General features: G+C 45.5%; 2 protein-coding genes across 3 annotated transcripts in view; both read left to right on the plus strand.

Annotated features, from left to right (window-relative positions):
- Positions 1–4,005, plus strand: part of LOC120042642 (cAMP-dependent protein kinase type I-alpha regulatory subunit-like) — a 17,689-nt gene extending 13,684 nt beyond the window's left edge. For both annotated transcript variants that reach the window (XM_038987467.1, XM_038987474.1), the window contains exon 11: positions 284–4,005. In XM_038987467.1, coding sequence (XP_038843395.1) covers positions 284–456 — 173 coding nt within the window. In that variant the 3' untranslated portion in view covers positions 457–4,005. The remainder of the gene's footprint in view (positions 1–283) is intronic.
- A 2,871-nt stretch (positions 4,006–6,876) lies between these two features.
- On the plus strand, positions 6,877–16,745 carry LOC120044712 (ras-related C3 botulinum toxin substrate 3-like). Its single transcript, XM_038989390.1, has 6 exons — positions 6,877–7,027; positions 9,642–9,713; positions 10,016–10,133; positions 15,623–15,685; positions 16,248–16,407; positions 16,615–16,745. Exons 1-6 carry the CDS (start codon positions 6,993–6,995, stop codon positions 16,743–16,745), a joined length of 579 nt encoding a protein of 192 aa, XP_038845318.1. The 5' UTR covers positions 6,877–6,992.
- The last annotated feature ends 5,159 nt before the right edge of the window (positions 16,746–21,904 follow it).

Here is a 21,904-nt window from a genome sequence, read left to right on the forward strand (position 1 = left end):
AGTGGTCTCCTACGATAGCCTGGTCCCAGATCAGTGGTCTCCTACGATAGCCTGGTCCCGGATCAGTGGTCTCCTTCTATAGCCTGGTCCCAGATCAGTTTGTGCTCTTACCAACTCCATTGCGGTCAGTGTGTGGTATGTGACAGGGAGTTTGCATGATGCCACCAACAGCCCTGATTTTAATGATGTGGAGCTGTGTGTGTGGATCATTGTTCCTCCTCTTCCTCCCTTCTCTTCCAGTGTTGTTGTTTCTAATAGTTGTCCTCTTGTCCGTCTGTCCCAGGTGAGATCGCCCTGTTGATGAACCGTCCCCGTGCTGCGACCGTGGTCTCCCGCGGCCCTCTGAAGTGTGTCAAGCTGGACCGCCCGCGGTTCGAACGCGTTCTGGGGCCCTGCTCAGACATCCTGAAGAGGAACATTCAACAATACAACAGCTTCGTCTCTCTCTCCGTCTGAGTCCCCCTTCTATTGCTCTGTCCCTCCTCTCCTTCTATCCCTCCACTCCTTCTATCCCTCCACTCCTTCTATCCCTCCACTCCTTCTATCGCTCTGTCCCTCCACTCCTTCTATCCCTCCACTCCTTCTATCGCTCTGTCCCTCCACTCCTTCTATCCCTCCACTCCTTCTATCGCTCTGTCCCTCCACTCCTTCTATCCCTCCACTCCTTCTATCCCTCCACTCCTTCTATCGCTCTATCCCTCCACTCCTTCTATCGCTCCACTCCTTCTATCGCTCCACTCCTTCTATCGCTCCACTCCTTCTATCGCTCTATCCCTCCACTCCTTCTATCCCTCCACTCCTTCTATCCCTCCACTCCTTCTATCGCTCTATCCCTCCACTCCTTCTATCGCTCTGTCCCTCCACTCCTTCTATCGCTCCACTCCTTCTATCCCTCCACTCCTTCTATCGCTCTATCCCTCCACTCCTTCTATCCCTCCACTCCTTCGCCCTCTGGCTCCTCCCCCCCTGGCTCCTCCCTCCTTCCTTAACAACGGGTTCCACCAATGATCTGTTTATTTTCTTCATGTTTCTAACCCTCCACCCGGGACTCCAGATCACTTGGCTGGGACTTTGTTGTTGAACTGGTGTTATTGTATTCGCTATGAACCCAGATTCATTTGATTTGACACGTATGCAGTGAACTCTGTTTCGAGGGCACAATGTTTCTGTAGTATTTTAACGTCAACCATGAAGACAGGATGAGTTGTCTCCGGTGTTCAGACGGCAACAGGTTAGGGAGGGTTCAAACGTGACAGAGGGTTCCGTTCAGACCCAGGGTTCCGTTCAGACCCAGGGTTCCAATAGAATTACAATGCGGTTCCATTACTGTTCACCCAGTGTTCTCTCTGACACCGTGTCAAAACTAATACCTGATAATATGTGGAGTAGACACACCATGAGTCTGTCCTGGTTAGGATCCAGGAGAACTTGTAATGTGTGGACTAGACACACCATGAGTCTGTCCTGGTTATGGTCCAGAAGACCTTGTAATATGTGGACTAGACACACCATGAGTCTGTCCTGGTTAAGGTCCAGAAGACCTTGTAATATGTGGACTAGACACACCATGAGTGTCCTGGTTAAGGTCCAGAAGACCTTGTAATGTGTGGACTAGACACACCATGAGTCTGTCCTGGTTAGGATCCAGAAGACCTTGTAATGTGTGGACTAGACACACCATGAGTCTGTCCTGGTTAGGATCCAGGAGACCTTGTAATGTGTGGACTCGACACACCATGAGTCTGTCCTGGTTAGGATCCAGAAGACCTTGTAATGTGTGGACTCGACACACCATGAGTCTGTCCTGGTTAGGATCCAGAAGACCTTGTAATGTGTGGACTCGACACACCATGAGTCTGTCCTGGTCAGGATCCAGAAGACCTTGTAATGTGTGGACTCGACACACCATGAGTCTGTCCTGGTTAGGATCCAGAAGACCTTGTAATGTGTGGACTCGACACACCATGAGTCTGCTCACAATGGACAACACCCAGGGGCCATGATGTCACAAAGGACAGAGAGAAGGAAGAGAGAAGGATTGAATTGGAACCGCAAATGTGTCATGACATTAAGGATATTGTGTCATGATATTAAGTATATTGTGTCATGACATTAAGCATATTGTGTCATGATATTCTTAATGTCTGGGACAAGTCTAAAGTGACTTATGAGGGAGAGAGGGATGAGGGCGGGGGGGAGACCATCTTTAGAGAAATGTTGTTTTGAATAGATTTCCACCAAAGGCTGATCTGTGTTCTTATACTTACCTTTTTATAGTTGTTTTCTGGAATGTTCTTTGAGGGTACTAAGAAGCTGTGGTTTCTACACCATGAGGTTGAGGGAGGCTGTCCCAGGTCCAGTGGTGTGGCTACTCTCTCCCTATTGGAAGTTTATCTATCTCTCTCTACCCCCCTTTCTCTCCCTTTCCCATCTTGTTTCCCCTCTCCCCCCCCCCCCACCCCCCACCCCGGTCGTTGGGATAGATCTTATAGGTGTCATTGTGTCTGGGCGTGTTTAAAATGCTCCGTTCAGGAAAGGGAAAACAACGTTTAGTCTACTCTGCCTGTTTCCTGGTCACAGAAAGCAGAACATCAAGTTACTCTGACCAGGGTCAAGTTGATCAGTCTTAAGGGATGTTCACTATTTCACTTTGTGCTACGTGTCCATTTAGCTTCTAAATAAGAGGTTTTATAACAGGTGACGGTTGTGAGGAAAGCATGTTACAACTCAACGCTGATTCAACCTCCTCTAGTTGAATCAAGAATGTGGACCGTTCTGATATCAACTCTGGTTGGTTTAATAGTAGTGTTTCATCCCGTGGATGGTACATGTCCAGTGTCATCCAGCTTCCTAAACACCTCCCATGTCAAAAACATTGATAAAGACAGTGGTCTGTTTCTGAAAACAGCTGTTTTTCCACCCCTTCATTGAAGTGTTAGTTACAAGACTGAACCCTCATTATAAACTGTCTTTGAGAAGTGCCTGGTTGCGTTCTATTGACACTCTCTTAGAATTCACAATTAGAACCAGAAGGATTCCGGTTCCATACCATCATGGAGTCGAGTGTTTTCAATGTTTGGGGTCTAACATTTATCTAACCATTTTTAGTTTGAACCTTTTTTTGTTGTCTTTTTTTGAAAAACCCATGTTTGTTCTAATCCCAAATACAGTATATTGTTGTCAACTGGACATTTGCCATTTTAGAATTTTGATGAATATTTTGTAATGTACTATATAGTATAGCGTTAGCGTAAGACTCCCTTCCCTCTCCAGCATAACGCTATCCAACGTGTTACTGCTGTTATTTTCATGGAAATTATAAAGGAATCCATCAAAACTGTGATGTATAGAGATTTGGATACAAATCAGTCCTGTATAGACTAGTCCTCTGAAAGTAACTGTTGAATCAATCTGTTGTTATGGACGTGTGTGTGTGTGTGTGTATGTTCCAAATGGAACCCTATTCCCTATATAGTGAACTGCCTTTGACTAAGTAGTGCACTATATAGGCACTAGGGGTGCCATTTTGGAGGCATGCAGTGTTTTATTTCACCATGGTGTGTTGTCCTGGATGAAGCGTTTCCAGCTGAACTAGTATCAGGCTGGAATGGACATGGCCTTGCTACATCTCATGGTTGATGGATTTCTGCTGTTTTTACATTTTTACTGTTCAACTGTCCTTGGTGTATTGTGTGAATAAATTTGAATTTTTTTTATTTGTCAGGCTCTGTGCGTGTCTGAAATGCCACTCTGTTTCCTATATATAAAGCCCCATAGGCTCGGGTCAAAAGTAGTGCACTATATAGGGTGTCATTGGGCTCTGGTCAAAAGTAGTGCACTTTATAGGGAATAGGGTGCCTTTTCAGACACACACAGTGTATCTAGTTGATGCCCTGCACCCAATGTTGAAATAATGTTAGTTGATGGTTTTCTATGTTCTCTCATGGAGGCCACAGTAAAATGAAGTAGTAAGCTATTATAGGCTACTGCTTCTTGTATAACTTGCCGACTGAAGTGGTTGATGGTCCTCATGAATCCCTAGTACATCTGATGGGGGAAGTCCAGCAGTGGGAGGACTTGGAGGGAATCTAGAACTCCAGCAGTGGGAGGACTTGGAGGGAATCTAGAACTCCAGCAGTGGGAGGACTTGGAGGGAATCTAGAACTCCAGCAGTGGGAGGACTTGGAGGGAATCTAGAACTCCAGCAGTGGGAGGACTTGGAGGGAATCTAGAACTCCAGCAGTGGGAGGACTTGGAGGGAATCTAGAACTCCAGCAGTGGGAGGACTTGGAGGGAATCTAGAACTCCAGCAGTGGGAGGACTTGGAGGGAATCTAGAACTCCAGCAGTGGGAGGACTTGGAGGGAATCTAGAACTCCAGCAGTGGGAGGACTTGGAGAAATCTAGAACTCCAGCAGTGGGAGGACTTGGAGGGAATCTAGAACTCCAGCAGTGGGAGGACTTGGGGGGATCTAGAACTCCAGCAGTGGGAGGACTTGGGGGGAATCTAGAACTCCAGCAGTGGGAGGACTTGGGGGGAATCTAGAACTCCAGCAGTGGGAGGACTTGGGGGGATCTAGAACTCCAGCAGTGGGAGGACTTGGGGGAATCTAGAATGGGTGGCTATTGTCCTCTTTCTCACATACTGATTTGATGCGTTAAGTTCCAATCAGAGAGTCAAACACCTTTCTATCCCTTTTATATTTAGTGGTTTGTGTCTCATTCCATGTTTTTAATTTATTTGTAGATCATTCATTCACTCTAACAACTAGGGTTGTAAAATTCTGGTTATTTTCCTGGTTGGAGTTCTGGGAAAACTTGGGAAAGTTACCGTCATTCTGAAACCTTACTAACTACAGTGTTCTGTCTGTAGATGAACGGTCAGTGAGATGTTTCTGACACACTAACAACAATCACCATTATAGCTTTACCAGGGTCTGTGTGCGACAGCCACTGTAAGTACCATAACTGTAAGGTGCATTATGTACCAGAATCCAAACAGTCCGAGACGTTGACTATAGTTTTGCCTTCGGTCATGTGATCAGGGCTTATAGAACAGAGGTCCACAGCTCAGGTTTTCATTTGTCCCTGGCACTAAATTGATTAAGTAATATCATTGATTGGATTGAGTGCACACACACACACACCTGGTGGCCCAGGTCAAAATTAGTCTGTGATTTAAAGTTAGACTCTGTGAAATGATGTTGCCACGAGCAACACTGCAGATGTTGATGAGCGAGATGCAACACTTCTCTCTCACACAGTCACACACAGTATCTGTGCATGTACACGTGTTCACTTCAGAGTGGTAGCCAGGGCACCAAAACAGAGGACAAGTTGAGCCTCGTGCTTCAACGCTCTTAGTTGTGGAAATTGATCGACTGTGCTGTTTACGGTCTGCATCTACGCGATATCGCTGAGGCCACCTTTTAAAAGGTTAGTAAGTAAAGCAGCAGACACTGCAGATGGCCCCCAGGACCACAGCTGTGCACCCCTGGTTTAGAGTAATTGTGTGTCCGAAATCAACCCCTAGCCCCTATTCCTACATCCTACCCTTTGGGCACTAGTGCAGAACAGAGAGGATTGGATGGGTATCAACAATATAATAATTTATTAAACTCTTATAGTGCTATTCATTATTACATAAAGAATCTCAAAGTGCTTTAAAGCAACACAAAAAAAAGACTAGAAATTTAGAAAACAACATCGTTCGTGAGATGGAAGTTCATGAGAGGGTCGGAAAGTTCATGGCTTGAGTGGTCATCGGAGGGAGGCTGTCGGAGGGGAAGGGTGAGGGTGGTCTCTGGAGCAAGTCCAGGGGCAGACGGGCAGCACGGTGTCATCGAGGTGGCTCAAAACACCACCTATCCTATCAGAGGGCACGGTGGAGTTGTTACCATATGACTTGTACCTATCCAATCCTTTCCTATCTAGAGTAGGGAATAGGGGTCAAGATTTTTGGTTTAGGATTGGGCCCACTCTGTTTAGTGCTCCCATTCTTCGGCTACGTCCCAATTCTCTTCCTTGCTCACATAGTGTCCACTTGGCTTGCACACTCCCTGTCGTAGATTTAAAAGCATGGGATTGGTATAAGCATTGGCTGGTGGGAGGAGGGGAGTTTCCAGCGTTGCTAAATCCATGCAACAACAAAAAAGTGTGCAATTGCACACTTCAGGAGAGGAAAAAAGGGTGGTGATTCGGGACGTGACCTTCAAGCTCTCATTGACGTTTGACAAGGCCTGCGTCCCAAATGGATCCTTTTCCCTCTTATAGTGCACTACTTTAGAGCCCTGGTCAGGAATAGGGTGTCTGTTTAGGGAAGAGGAAGAGGGCTCTGGTCAAACGAAGTGGTCTATGTAGGGAATAGGGTGACCAGAGGACCATTTTATTATTATGATGATGATGATTATGACTGTACCAGGTTTGCTTTACTGTTTGTGCTCAGTTATAATCCTTTTGGTTTAGGTTGTCCTAATGGCAGGTCAAGCAATAAAACAAATACATTGTTACAAATTGTGTCAACTGTGGTTATTGATGGTTTGTTTGAGGTGTGTCTCGTTCTCTCTGTGTGTATGTCCATTCTGAAGTCCTTCATCACCATAACTCTGCACATCTTCACTACAGAGGAACCCACTGGACACATGGGATATGTCCCAAATTGCCCCGTAATCCCTATGTAGTGCGCTACTTTTGACCAGAACCCATTGGGCCCGTAGTGTACTACATAGGGAATAGGGTGTGATTTGGGATTAACTCATTGTCATCTACAGAGTTCAACTGCTGTCGGGAAAAATACAACTTTCCCTTTAAACACGTTCGGTCTTTTCCGGGAGGTTCCGCCGGGATTCGACACTGCCTCCCCTCCGCTGCTGCAGCCTGGTCGCGAGGAGCTGTACCAATTCACTTATTATTAGCGATATCAGAAATGATAAACAATTTGCCGTTTTAAACGCAGGGAAAAGTCAGTCGTTGGATACCACCACCCTCTGCAAAATGCAGGCCATCAAATGCGTCGTGGTGGGCGATGGGTAAGACCTTTTGTGTGTGTTTAGGCTGAAAATGTGTCCTTTTTCGAGTCTGTGAGGGCAATTGTTGCAGTAAGGGCTGGGGCTATAGCGGGTTGAATGGGTCGGCTTTCAGTTCTCTAGAATCCGCTCTCTCATCAGTGCGTGAGCGTGAAATGGATGTTTAGCAATTACATTTTTATTTTGTTAGCCTACTTTGTGATTTCATGTTATTTGCCAAATTTTCCGCCAGGTTTTGCACAATACATTATAAGTTCGGGTGTGAAATATTCTGTCTGAAATTGAGCTAAAGCTATTTGAAGGTTTCATTGAAATAGAAAAACAATAACTAACTAAAGCTTCTCGGATTAACAACATTTGGAAACCCATATTTGTCGGGGAGGTTTTTTGAGCAAACTTGTGAAATATACATTAATATGTGCATAGTTGCAGAAATGTCGCTGGGAGGTCTTGGCTGAGACTCATTAAATGATGTAATGCTTTCACACCTACACAGCCAGCTCCTACAAAGGCACGGGCTACGGATGGGCATGGGCACCTATGCGATATACCGTGTTTATATAGCCTTTCTACCATAGACATCTTTGAAAGACAGGTTTATTTGACTTGTGCTACATTGTGATGCGGTGCGGATGCGGCGTAGATTTTGGGTAGTGTGTGGAGGTAGGGTGCACTGGACTGTATAGCGTAGCTAAACAGGGGTGTGGGGGGCCTGTCGAGGATTTTTTAGGGGATGGGCAACACACACACATGCGCAATATTGTACAACTAACCTTGTGGGGACACGTAATTCAGTCCCATTCAAAGTCCTATTTTCCCTAACCCTAAAACGAACCCTAGTTGAGGTCCAAAAGGCTTCTTAACAGCTTCTACCCCCAAGCCATGAGACTCCTGAACAGCTAATCAAAGGGCTACCCAGACCCCTCTTTTACGCTGCTGCTACTCTCTGTTTATTATCTATGCATAGTCACTTTAACTCTACCTACATGTACATATTACCTCAATTACCTGAACTAACCGGTGCCCCCGCACATTGACTCTGTACCGGTACCCCCTGTATATAGCCTCCACATTGACCTTGTACCGGTACCCCCTGTATACAGCCTTCACAATGACTCTGAACCGGTACCCCCTGGATATAGCCTCCACATTGACCTTGTACCGGTACCCCCTGTATACAGCCTCCACATTGACTCTGTACCGGTACCCCCTGTATATAGTCTCGCTTGTTATTTTGCTGCTTCTGTTTAATTATTTGTTACTTTTATTTTCAATTTTTTCAATCTTTCAATCTATTTTTTACTTAACACTTTTATTTTTATTTTCTTAACTTCTTAAAGCATTGTTGTTTAAGGGCTTGTAAGTAAGCATTTCACTGTAAGGTCTACACCTGTTGTATTCGGCACATGTGACAAATACAATTTGATTTGATTTGAGCTCCTAACCCTAAATCTAACCCTAGCTCCTAACCCTAGCTCCTAACCCTAGCTCCTAACCCTAAATCTAACCCTAGCTCCTAACCCTAGCTCCTAACCCTAGCTCCTAACCCTAAATCTAACCCTAAATCTAACCCTAGCTCCTAACCCTAGCTCCTAACCCTAGCTCCTAACCCTAAATCTAACCCTAACCCTAAACCATAAATGGCCTAAAAATAGCATTTGACCTTGTGGGGACCAACAAAATGTCCCCAGTTGGTCAAATGTTTACTATTCTTGTAGGGACTTCAAGTATGGTGGTCTTCAAGTATGGTTAAACATGTCCACAAACACACACACAGGTAATGATGTGGAGTCTTCAGACAGCAGGACCCCCTCTCTGATATTTTGATTGAACCTTTATTTAACTAGACAAGTCAGTTAAGAACTAATTCTTATTTACATTGACGGCCTCCCAAAAGGCAAAAGGCCTCCTGCGGGGACGGGGGCTGGGATTAAAATAAAAAATATAGGACCAAACACATCACGACGAGAGACAACACAACAGTACATAAAGAGAGACCTAAGACAACAACATAGCAAGGCAGCTGTGGTCTGCCAATGTGCCCCCCAGCCAAAAGTCTGTGTAGGACAGTGTCTGTGTTCACACACTGCCAAACAACCATAAACAGCCTTTAGCCTTTATTTATTGATTTGATTACTCTCTCTCTCTCTCTCTCTCTCTCTCTCTCTCTCTCTCTCTCTCTCTCTCTCTCTCTCTCTCTCTCGCTCTCTGTCTCTCTCTCTCTCCCTCTATCTCTCTCTCTCTCTCTCTCTCTCTCTCTCTCTCTCTCTCTCTCTCTCTCTCTCTCTCCCTCTATCTCTATCTCTCTCTCTCTCTCTCTCTCTCTCTCTCTCTCTCTCTCTCTCTCTCGCTCTCTGTCTCTCTCTCTCTCTCTCTCTCTCTCTCTCTCTCTCTCTCTCTCTCTCTCTCTCTCTCTCTCTCTCTCTCTCTGTCTCTCTCTCTCTCTATCCCTCTATCTCTCTCTCTACCCCTCTCTCTATATATATCTCTCTCACTCTCAATTTCAATTAAATTCAACTTAAGGGCTTTTATTGGCATGGGAAACATATGTTTACATTGCCAAAGCAAGTGAAATAGATCATAAACAAAAGTAACTGTCTCGTTCTTTCTCTCTCAGAGCGGTGGGAAAGACATGTCTTCTCATCAGCTATACCACCAATGCCTTCCCTGGAGAATACATCCCCACAGTGTGAGTATCATAGCATGAAGCTTCACTACAATAATGGTGTGTGTATGTGTGTGTGTGCGTGTGCATGTGTGTGCATGTGTGTGTGTGCATGCCTGTTTGTGTGTGCGTGTGTGTGCATGCCTGTGTGTGTGTGTGTGTGTGTGTGTGTGTGTGTGTGTGTGTGTGTGTGTGTGTGTGTGTGTGTGTGTGTGTGTGTGTGTGTGTGTGTGTGTGTGTGTGTGTGTGTGTGTGTGTGTGTGCGCGTGCGTGCGTGCGTGCGTGTGTGTGTGTGTACTTCTCTGAACAACATCCTGTCCTCTCAGGTTTGACAACTACTCTGCCAATGTGATGGTAGATGGGAAACCAGTTAATCTGGGACTGTGGGATACTGCAGGACAGGAGGACTACGACAGGCTCAGACCACTGTCCTATCCACAGACGGTAACTCACTCACTCACTCACTCACTCACTCACTCACTCACTCACTCACTCACTCACTCACTCACTCACTCACTCACTCACTCACATCTCTCATTCATTATCACTCATACACATTCTACATCCTCCATCTTGTGTCTTCCTGGTTCTGCTTAACTCGTTCTCCACACAGTTTCCTGTTATTCCACTGTTTTCCTCGTTATCTGGCGGCTCCGTCAGACACACAGCTCCCTGCCTGCCTGGCTGCTGCTTCAGAGAAAATGATTAGGGGGCTATTTTAGCGTTCCACCCATCCCAGCCAGAGAGGAGAATAGTCATATTTTCACACAAATTATCAAGGAACCTATCAGGTACAACCCTAAATCCGTAACCATGGGCACCCTCATAGATATCATCCTGACCAACTTGCCCTCTAAATACACCTCTGCTGTCTTCAACCAGGATCTCAGTGATCACTGCCTCATTGCCTGCGTCCGTAATGGATCCGTGGTCAAACGACCACCCCTCATCACTGTCAAACACTCCCTAAAACACTTCAGCGAGCAGGCCTTTCTAATCGACCTGGCCCGGGTATCCTGGTAGGATATTTACCTCATCCCGTCAGTAGAGGATGCCTGTTTGCTTTTTAAAAGTGCTTTCCTCACCATCTTAAATAAGCATGCCCCATTCAAAAAATGTAGAACTAAGAACAGATATAGCCCTTGGTTCACCCCAGACTTGACTGCCCTTGACCAGCACAAAAACATCCTGTGGCGTACTGCATTAGCATCGAATAGCCCCCGTGATATGCACCTTTTCAGGGAAGTCAGGAACCAATAAACACAGTCAGTTAGGAAAGCAAAGGCTAGCTTTTTCAAACAGAAATTTGCATCCTGTAGCACTAATTCCCAAAAGTTTTGGGACACTGTAAAATCCATGGAGAATAAGAGCACCTCCTCCCTGCTGCCCACTGCACTGAGGCTAGGAAACACTGTCACCACCGATAAATCTACGATAATCGATCATTTCAATAATCACTTTTCTACGGCTGGCCATGCTTTCCACCTGGCTACCCCTACCCCGGCCAACAGCTCTGCACTCCCCGCAGAAACTTGCCCAAGTCCCCCCCGCGTCTCCTTCACCCAAATCCAGACAGCTGATGTTCTGAATGAGCTGCAAAATCTGGATCCCTACAAATCAACTGGGCTAGACAATCTGGACCCTCTCTTTCTAAAATTATCCGCCGAAATTGTTGCAACCCCTATTACTAGCCTGTTCAACCTCTCTTTCGTATCGTCTGAGATCCCCAAAGATTGAAAAGCTGCCGCGGTCATCCCCCTCTTCAAAGGGGGATGATCCTGCCCTGCCTTTCTAAAATCTTCAAACGCCAAGTCAACAAACAAATCACCGACCCATTTCGAATCCCACCGTATCTTCTCCACTATGCAATCTGGTTTCCGAGCTGGTCACGGGTGCACCTCAGCCACGCTCCAGGTCCTAAACGATATCAAAACCGCCATAGATAAAAGACAGTACTGTGCAGCCGTCTTCATCGACCTGGCCAAGGCTTTCAACTCTGTCAATCACCGCATTCCTATTGGCAGACTCAATAGCCTTGGTTTCTGAAATGACTGCCTCGCTTGGTTCACCAACTACTTCGCAGACAGATTTCAGTGTGTCAAATCGGAGGGCCTGTTGTCCGGACCTCTGGCAGTCTCTATGGGGGTGCCACAGAGTTCAATTCTCGGGCCGACTCTTTTCTCTGTATATATCAATGATGTCGCTCTTGCTGCTGGTGATTCTCTGATCCACCTCTATGCAGACGACACCATTCTGTATACATCTGGCCCTTCTTTGGACACTGTGTTAACAAACCTCCAAACGAGCTTCAATGCCATACAACTCTCCTTCCATGGCCTCCAACTGCTTTTAAATGCAAGTAAAACTAAATGCATGCTCTTCAACCGATTGCTGCCCGCACCCGCCCGCCCGACTAGCATCACTACTCTGGACGGTTCTGACTTAGAATATCTGGACAACTACAAATACCTAGGTGTCTGGTTAGACTGTAAACTCTCCTTCCAGACTCACATTAAGCATCTCCAATCCAAAATTAAATCTAGAATCGGCTTCGTATTTCGCAACAAAGCCTCCTTCACTCATGCTGCCAAACATGCCCTCGTAAAACTGACTATCCTACCAATCCTTGACTTCGGCGATGTCATTTACAAAATAGCCTGCAACACTCTACTCAGGCTACATCCAATTTGCTATCACAGTGCCATCCGTTTTGTCACCAAAGCCCCACATACTACCCACCACTGCGACCTGTATGCTCTCGTTGGCAAGCCCTCGCTACATATTAGTCGCCAAACCCACTGGCTCCAGGTCATCTATAAGTCTTTGCTAGGTAAAGCCCCGCCTTATCTCAGCTCACTGGTCACCATAGCAACACCCACCCGTAGTACGCGCTCCAGCAGGTATATTTCACTGGTCATCCCCAAAGCCAACACCTCCTTTGGCCGCCTTTCCTTCCAGTTCTCTGCTGCCAATGACTGGAACGAATTGCAAAAATCACTGAAGCTAGAGACTTATATCTCCCTCTCTAACTTTAAGCATCAGCTGTCAGAGCAGCTTACTGATCACTGTACCTGTACACAGCCCATCTGTAAATATCACACCCAACTACCTCATCCCCATATTGTTATTATTATTATTTTCTTGTTGCTCTTTTGCACCCCAGTATCTCTACTTGCACATCATCATCTGCACATCTATCACTCCAGTGTTAATGCTAAATTGTAATTATTTTCGCCTCTATGGCCTATTTATTGCCTTACCTCCCTACACTTCTACATTTGCACACACTGTACATATATTTTTCTATTGTGTTATTGACTGTACCTTTGTTTATTCCATGTGTAACTCTGTGTTGTTGTTTTTGTCGCACTGCTTTGCTTTATCTTGGCCAGGTCGCAGTTGTAAATGAGAACTTGTTCTCAACTGGCCTACCTGGTTAAATAAAAAATAAATTAAAAAAATTTGAAATATAAAATATATAATAGTCAGACCAGTGACAGGCCAACCACCAGGATTACTGAGTGGTGTTGTTATAACACATTAATATATCCCGTCTGCCTCATTAATACATCCTGTCTGCCTCATTAATACATCCTGTCTGCCTCATTAATACATCCTGTCTGCCTCATTAATACATCCTGTCTGCCTCATTAATACATCCTGTCTGCCTCATTAATACATCCTGTCTGCCTCATTAATACATCTTGTCTGCCTCATTAATACAGCCTGTCTGCCTCATTAATACATCCTGTCTGCCTCATTAATACATCATGTCTGCCTCATTAATACATCCTGTCTGCCTCATTAATACATCCTGTCTGCCTCATTAATACATCCTGTCTGCCTCATTAATACATCCTGTCTGCCTCATTAATACATCCTGTCTGCCTCATTAATACATCCTGTCTGCCTCATTAATACATCCTGTCTGCCTCATTAATACATCCTGTCTGCCTCATTAATACATCATGTCTGCCTCATTAATACATCCTGTCTGCCTCATTAATACATCCTGTCTGCCTCATTAATACATCCTGTCTGCCTCATTAATACATCCTGTCTGCCTCATTAATACATCCTGTCTGCCTCATTAATACATCCTGTCTGCCTCATTAATACATCCTGTCTGCTTCATTAATACATCTTGTCTGCCTCATTAATACATCCTGTCTGCCTCATTAATACATCCTGTCTGCTTCATTAATACATCTCGTCTGCCTCATTAATACAGCCTGTCTGCCTCATTAATACATCCTGTCTGCCTCATTAATACATCCTGTCTGCCTCATTAATACATCCTGTCTGCCTCATTAATACATCCTGTCTGCCTCATTAATACATCCTGTCTGCCTCATTAATACAGCCTGTCTGCCTCATTAATACATCCTGTCTGCCTCATTAATACATCCTGTCTGCCTCATTAATACATCCTGTCTGCCTCATTAATACATCCTGTCTGCCTCATTAATACATCTTGTCTGCCTCATTAATACATCCTGTCTGCCTCATTAATACATCCTGTCTGCCTCATGAATACATCCTGTCTGCTTCATTAATACATCCTGTCTGCCTCATTAATACATCCTGTCTGCCTCATTAATACATCATGTCTGCCTCATTAATACATCCTGTCTGCCTCATTAATACATCCTGTCTGCCTCATTAATACATCTTGTCTGCCTCATTAATACATCCTGTCTGCCTCATTAATACATCCTGTCTGCCTCATGAATACATCCTGTCTGCTTCATTAATACATCCTGTCTGCCTCATTAATACATCCTGTCTGCCTCATTAATACATCCTGTCTGCCTCATTAATACATCCTGTCTGCCTCATTAATACATCCTGTCTGCCTCATTAATACATCATGTCTGCCTCATTAATACATCCTGTCTGCCTCATTAATACATCCTGTCTGCCTCATTAATACATCTTGTCTGCCTCATTAATACATCCTGTCTGCCTCATTAATACATCCTGTCTGCCTCATTAATACATCCTGTCTGCCTCATTAATACATCATGTCTGCCTCATTAATACATCTTGTCTGCCTCATTAATACATCCTGTCTGCCTCATTAATACATCCTGTCTGCTTCATTAATACATCTCGTCTGCCTCATTAATACAGCCTGTCTGCCTCATTAATACATCCTGTCTGCCTCATTAATACATCCTGTCTGCCTCATTAATACATCCTGTCTGCCTCATTAATACATCCTGTCTGCCTCATTAATACATCCTGTCTGCCTCATTAATACATCCTGTCTGCCTCATTAATACATCCCGTCTGCCTCATTAATACATCCTGTCTGCCTCATTAATACATCCTGTCTGCCTCATTAATACATCCTGTCTGCCTCCCTGTCCAGAGGAACCCCTGCACACACACACACACACACACACACACACACACACACACACACACACACACACACACACACACATATACTGGTGTTGCATTGCGAGGCCCCAGCTCCAGACTCCTCCAGCCCCTCTGTAAGGTTACCGTACCTGCTCTGAATACCAACGCACCCTTTAGTCTCTTCAGCTGCTGTCCTTTTCTATTCAGAACCTAGAGAGTCACTGAGTCACAGAAATCACAGAGTCCAACACACCCTTTAGTCTCTTCAGCTGCTGGCCTTTTCTATTCAGAACCTAGAGAGTCACTGAGTCACAGAAATCAGAGTCCAATGCACCCTTTAGTCTCTTCAGCTGCTGTCCTTTTCTATTCAGAACCTAGAGAGTCACTGAGTCACAGAAATCACAGAGTCCAACACACCCTTTAGTCTCTTCAGCTGCTGTCCTGTTCTATTCAGAACCTAGAGAGTCACAGAAATCACAGAGTCCAACGCATTTTTTTCATGCAGTGTTTGTTGTTTAATTAGCCTGTTTAATACACTGCCTTTTTTCTGTGTATTGTCCGAACAGGACGTGTTCTTGACATGTTTCTCTCTGGTGAGCCCTGCCTCCTTTGAGAACGTCAGAGCTAAGGTGAGTGTCTTTATCACCCTGCTAAATAACAGTAATGGTAATATCACTCATATTGTCAGCACCACATTGTACAGTGTTACATTGTGTTTATTCATGTTGCTGTTTGGGCTGTTGGCCCAACTCCACAACCTCTTTATGTAGGTTGACCTTTAAAGACCTTATAACCCTTTGACCTTAATGATCTTAACAGTGGCACTTCCGGGTACCACTGTTCAAGGTCACATAGAGGTCAAAGGTTAATTTTTATTACATTTTTAAAATTGAACTAGACAAGTCAGTTAAGAACAAATTCTTATTTACATTGATGGTCTAAGGCACTGCATCTCAGTGCTAGAGGCGTCACGACAGACACCCTAGTTCGAATCCAGGCTGTATCACAACCGGACATGATTGGGAGTCCCATAGGGCGGCGTACAATTGGCCCAGCATCGTCTGGGTTTGGCCAGTGTAGGCCATCATTGTAAATAAGAATTTGTTCTTAACTGACTTGCCTAGTTAAATAAAGGTTCAAATTAAATTAAAATGAACCCTTGACCTTTGACCTCTATGTGACCTTGAACAGTGGTACCCGGAAGTGCGTCACCACTGCCCCAACACCCCCATCATCCTGGTGGGCACGAAGCTGGACCTGAGGGACGACAAGGACACTATTGAGAGGCTGAGGGACAAGAAGTTGTCCCCAATCACCTACCCTCAGGGCCTGGCCATGGCACGGGAGATCGGTGGGTGTCTGTGGAGGGGGGTGTTTGAGTTTGAGAAAGAGAGCGAGGATATAGTGTGTCTGAATGTGTTTCTGACAGCTTCTTTGAGCTCTAGTGTTCACCTGTGTCTGAACTCACCTATTTTGAGTCCCAAGTTTCTGACTGACCAATTGGATGTGTGTCTGTCCTCATCCCCTTCTCTGATTGGCTGTCTCCTGTCCCCTACAGGTGCGGTGAAGTACCTGGAGTGCTCAGCCCTGACCCAGAGGGGACTTAAGACCGTTTTCGACGAGGCCATCCGGGCCGTCCTGTGCCCGCCGCCAATCAAAAAGAGGCGCAAGAAGTGCACCCTCTTCTGAGAGGGGGGGGCGAGGAGGAGGGGGGGGGGGGGGGGACGAGGAGGAGGGGGGGGGGGGCGAGGAGGGGGGGGGGGGCGAGGAGGAGGGGGGGTGAGGAAGAGGGGGGGCGAGGAGGAGGGGGTCTGCAAGAAATAACAACAGAATCTACTGTTTTACAGAAAGTGTTGCTAATCTATCGATGTCAGTGTCTCAAATATACCCTAGTCCCCCTTTAACACTGGTCAAAAGTAGTGCACTATGTAGGGAATAGGGTTGTTGTTTGTAAAGGAGCGGTAGTGCACTATGTAGGGAATAGGGTTGTTGTTTGTATGGGAGTAGTAGTGCACTATATAGGGAATAGGGTTGTTGTTTGTATGGGAGTAGTAGTGCACTATATAGGAAATAGGGTTGTTGTTTATAAGGGAGTAGTAGTGCACTATGTAGGGAATAGGCAACGCTTCACAGATATAGGTTGTTGACACAAGAGTGGGTAGAACTTGAAAGGGTGTGTCCCAAATTGCACCTGATTCCTTAAATAGTGCACTACTTTTGACCAGGACCCACATAGGGAATAGGGTGCCATTTGGGAAACAGACTAAGGCACAATTAATTGAACTCCTCTTTAGGACTTTTGCATCCATTCTGTGTGACCTATGCCTTAAATCAATTGGGTAAATTGAACGGGTCAGTGTCTCAGAGAGAGAGGCCATTCTGGGTAAATTGAACGTGTCATTGTCTCAGAGAGAGAGGCCATTCTGGGTAAATTGAACGGGTCAGTGTCTCAGAGAGAGAGGCCATTCTGGGTAAATTGAACGGGTCAGTGTCTCAGAGAGAGAGGCCATTCTGGGTAAATGGAACGGGTCAGTGTCTCAGAGAGAGAGGCCATTCTGGGTAAATGGAACGGGTCAGTGTCTCAGAGAGAGAGGCCATTCTGGGTAAATGGAACGGGTCAGTGTCTCAGAGAGAGAGGCCATTCTGGGTAAATTGAACGGGTCAGTGTCTCAGAGAGAGAGGCCATTCTGGGTAAATTGAACGGGTCAGTGTCTCAGAGAGAGAGGCCATTCTGGGTAAATGGAACGTGTCAGTGTCTCAGAGAGAGAGGCCATTCTGGGTAAATGGAACGTGTCAGTGTCTCAGAGAGAGAGGCCATTCTGGGTAAATGGAACGGGTCAGTGTCTCAGAGAGAGAGGCCATTCTGGAGATGGAGAACAACCACAATGGGTTGTAAATCTGATACTGTCCTGATCAACTCAACTTCTTTCCTTTATAAGACAAAATACAGAACTCACACAGACACACGCAGGTAATTGGTTTATTTCTGTAACCCTGCAGTACTGTAGGACCAGGTGATTGGTTTATGTCTATGACCCTGCAGTACTGTAGGACCAGGTGATTGGTTTATGTCTATAACCAGTGCAGTACTGTAGGACCAGGTGATTGGTTTATGTCTATAACCAGTACAGTACTGTAGGACCAGGTGATTGGTTTATGTCTATGACCCTGCAGTACTGTAGGACCAGGTGATTGGTTTATGTCTATAACCAGTGCAGTACTGTAGGACCAGGTGATTGGTTTATGTCTATAACCAGTGCAGTACTGTAGGACCAGGTGATTGGTTTATGTCTATAACCAGTACAGTACTGTAGGACCAGGTGATTGGTTTATGTCTATAACCAGTACAGTACTGTAGGACCAGGTGATTGGTTTATGTCTATAACCAGTACAGTACTGTAGGACCAGGTGATTGGTTTATGTCTATAACCAGTACAGTACTGTAGGACCAGGTGATTGGTTTATGTCTATAACCCTGCAGTACTGTAGGACCAGGTGATTGGTTTATGTCTGTCACCCTGAAGTACAGTACTGTAGGACCAGACGATTTTACTGGCCAGTTCAGGTCACATAGTCAGGAACAACTCTTACCCATAACAACTGGCCTCTGTGGCCAATGTGACAGAAGATGAATCCTCAAGATATGGGCCCACTAAACTGATTCAAGATCAGTACTCTTTATCTCTGAGACTCTTGAGACATACAGGCCCAGGAAGTATCTTACAGCCGCGATGCCAGTTTGTACAGAACAACGAGTCCTTGTTCTTTTATTTCTTTGTTCCCTGCCTGCTTGGCAGTTATTCAGCTCCATTAGAAACCCACTAAAGGGGAAAAGGTTGTCAATGTGCCATAGTGAAGACTGCTTTGTGGAACTAGCATGCGAAATCGTGATGAGCTCTCTCTCTCTCTCTCTCACTGCAGAACCCAGACTACTGAAGTATGGGTGTGTCTCCAATGGCGACCCTATTACCTATATATGTCTCTGTGTGTCCTGGTCCAAAGTTGTGCACTATATAGGACATAGGTTGCCATTTGGGATACATGCTATCTCCTTTAAAGGCTCCCAAGAGGACATGCGGTCTTAATATGTTTTTAGGCTGTATTTTTTCTTTACTCTCTCTCTCTGTGTGTGTGTGTGTGTGTGTGTGTGTGTGTGTGTGTGTGTGTGTGTGTGTGTGTGTGTGTGTGTGTGTGTGTGTGTGTGTGTGTGTGTGTGTGTGTGTGTGTGTGTGTGTGTGTGTGTGAGAGAGAGAGAGAGAGTGTATATTTGTTAATTATCCCCCATCATGCTTCTGTGATTGTCTGAACTTTGATTAAGGAACAACTCTAAACAACAAAGATCAAGTATTTAAACACAATAAAAGGGACTGTCTGTTTTTAATACCTGCTATAATGTTTGCCAAAATAAACATCTTCATTTAAACATGGATATAAAGTGATTTAAAAAAAGGTATTAATAAATAAACATATTTGAAAGTATCAAAAACTGTAGCTCTGTTTTTCTTTGTTGTGCTTGTGTTGATGATGATGATGATGATGATGAAGAAGATGTGTTCATGTAATCATCTGGTGTTGCGGAATTGGTTCTGGTTTCCACTCAACAGTACTGTAGCGCATTGTAACATCCTATATATATTTTAGATTACAGTAATCTCCCCCTGCTGGTAAATGATGGTAGTAAAAATACATGTGCAATATTAAACATTTACCAAATAATATCTAATGTACATATTTTCTTTTACATATGACCCTATGCTATTTGGTTACAATAGAAGTGCTTCCTATGACACAGCTTTATGTTCAAACACTGGTTTTTGGATACTGTGGACTCAAGTGAGTAGACTGAACTACAGCTTTATGGGCACACAATATGTTTTCTATCAGCTCACTGTATACAGTAATTATTTAACCATGGACATTTTTTAAAACCAAAATATCACTTAAATAGAAAACAAACCTATTGTTAATTAATAGACGTTTTTCATAAATCATAAATATATATATTTTTTAACACTTTTCACTATGACATTGGGGACTATTATTTTGAAATGTTACAATTTCGTGACCCGGAAGTGACTTGGGCAACTTTTTCAAACTATTTTTGCGGCGCACCGTTTGTATAATCGGGAGAACGTTATATGATCTATGTTTAACCGAAGGTAATGTTTAGGCGAAGGTAATATTCCCGTTGTATAATAAATAACGTTGAACAAAACAAATGTTATTTTGAAAGGAAATAATGTCACTAAATGGAAGTAGAAGTGAAAGAGGACATGGGAAGAAAGGGACAACAAAAAGGAGACAATACTCCAGGGAGGCACTAGAGACAGCTGTAGAGAAAGTAAAAGCTGGAATGAGCCTTAGAGAAGCTTCCCGTGAGTCAGGGATTCCTCACACCACTCTCCAAGATCACAAAAAGAACAAATATGCCTTTGCCCCTCACCCCAACCTGGCAATAACCACCGAGGAAGAGCACTCCCTAATATCTTATGTTCTCTGGATGGCCGACCATGCGTTCCCTATCAGCAGGACTGTGGTGAAGGCTCTGGCTGTGGCCATTATCAAGGACAGTGGCCGTAGCACCGTCGTCAATCTGGAACGGGGACTGAGTGACAACTGGTGGTCTAGATTCAGGGCTCGCCACCCTGAGCTGAGCGCCAGGGTGCCCGACCCGCTCCACCGGGCCAGGGTACAGGGAGCTACTCCTGCCGCCATCAAGGGCTTCTTTGATGTCTACGAGCCCATCTTCGTCAGCCACGGCTTAGAACACAAGCCGCACCTCATCTTCAACTGCGACGAGACGGGGTTTTCGGACAAGCTCAAGTCCAGGGAGAAAGTTCTCGGTCAAAAAGGCAGGAAACACGTCTATCAACAGCACACCACTAGGGAACATATTACCGTGCGCTGCTGTGTGAGTGCAGCTGGTGAGAGTATCCCGCCCTTTATAATCTCCCACAAGTGCCTCCCCAGTACGGCCTATGCACTCGAGGGTCCACCGAAGGCCCTGTATGGTGTGTCCCCTAAAGGCTACATGGACGCAGAACTTTTCCTGAAGTGGCTGCTCTTCTTCGTGAATCACGCCCCAAAGGAGAGGCCCCTGGTGCTCGTAGTGGGCCACCATAAAACTCATCTGTCCAGGGAGGTGGTCAAGTTTTGCCGGGAAAATCAGGTGGAGGTGGTCTGTCTGCCGGCGAATACCCACGTGTTGCAGCCATTGGAAATCAGCGTCTTTGGCCCACTGAAGACTGTGTTCAGCAGGAATGCTGCACGTCTAGGCCTGGTGCGGGGCGATCTTGTCATCGGCAAGAAGCACTTCTCCGCCATGCTGCGAGAGGCCTACCCCCAGGCGGTCACTAAGAAAAACATTATGGCTGGGTTCAAGAAGGCAGGGATTTTCCCACTCAACAGAGAGGCCTTTGACTCCTGCCAGCTGGTGAAGCTGGTGCCGACCACCCCCGACCCCAAAGCAGCAAACTCAGAGGCCACTGCAGGGACCCCCGACCCCAAAGCAGCAGAGACCCCCGCAACCCCAGTAGCGACCACGTTTCTTGTCCCGGGTGGCTGCTGTTCGACCTGCGGACAGCGTGCCCCACCCACAAACCCTTTGGTGGCTGCAGGGCTCGTCTCTCCAGACCTGGCCAATGTCCTGGTGCCCCCAGTGTTCCAAACATCTAACCGGCAGAAAGTGAAGCGTCGACTCCTCCTGCCGGACGAGTACAACAAACTCCTTTATCAACAGGAGGCTGGAGAGAAGGAGAAGCAGGAGAGAAAGAGGAAGCGGGAGGAACTGCAGAGGACGAGAGAAAAGAGAGAGCCCGACAAAAACACCAAAGTGAAAAGGAAATGGC

Source organism: Salvelinus namaycush, chromosome 3 (assembly GCF_016432855.1).
Source record: "Salvelinus namaycush isolate Seneca chromosome 3, SaNama_1.0, whole genome shotgun sequence".
Taxonomy (NCBI): domain Eukaryota; kingdom Metazoa; phylum Chordata; class Actinopteri; order Salmoniformes; family Salmonidae; genus Salvelinus; species Salvelinus namaycush.

Coding starts and splice junctions, on each gene's coding strand:
- LOC120044712 (XM_038989390.1), top strand. CDS start 6,993: ATGCAGGCCATCAAATGCGTCGTGGTGGGCGATGG. Junction 10,134..15,622: donor CACTGTCCTATCCACAGACG/GTAACTCACTCA, acceptor TTGTCCGAACAG/GACGTGTTCTTGACATGTTT. Junction 15,686..16,247: donor TTGAGAACGTCAGAGCTAAG/GTGAGTGTCTTT, acceptor GACCTTGAACAG/TGGTACCCGGAAGTGCGTCA.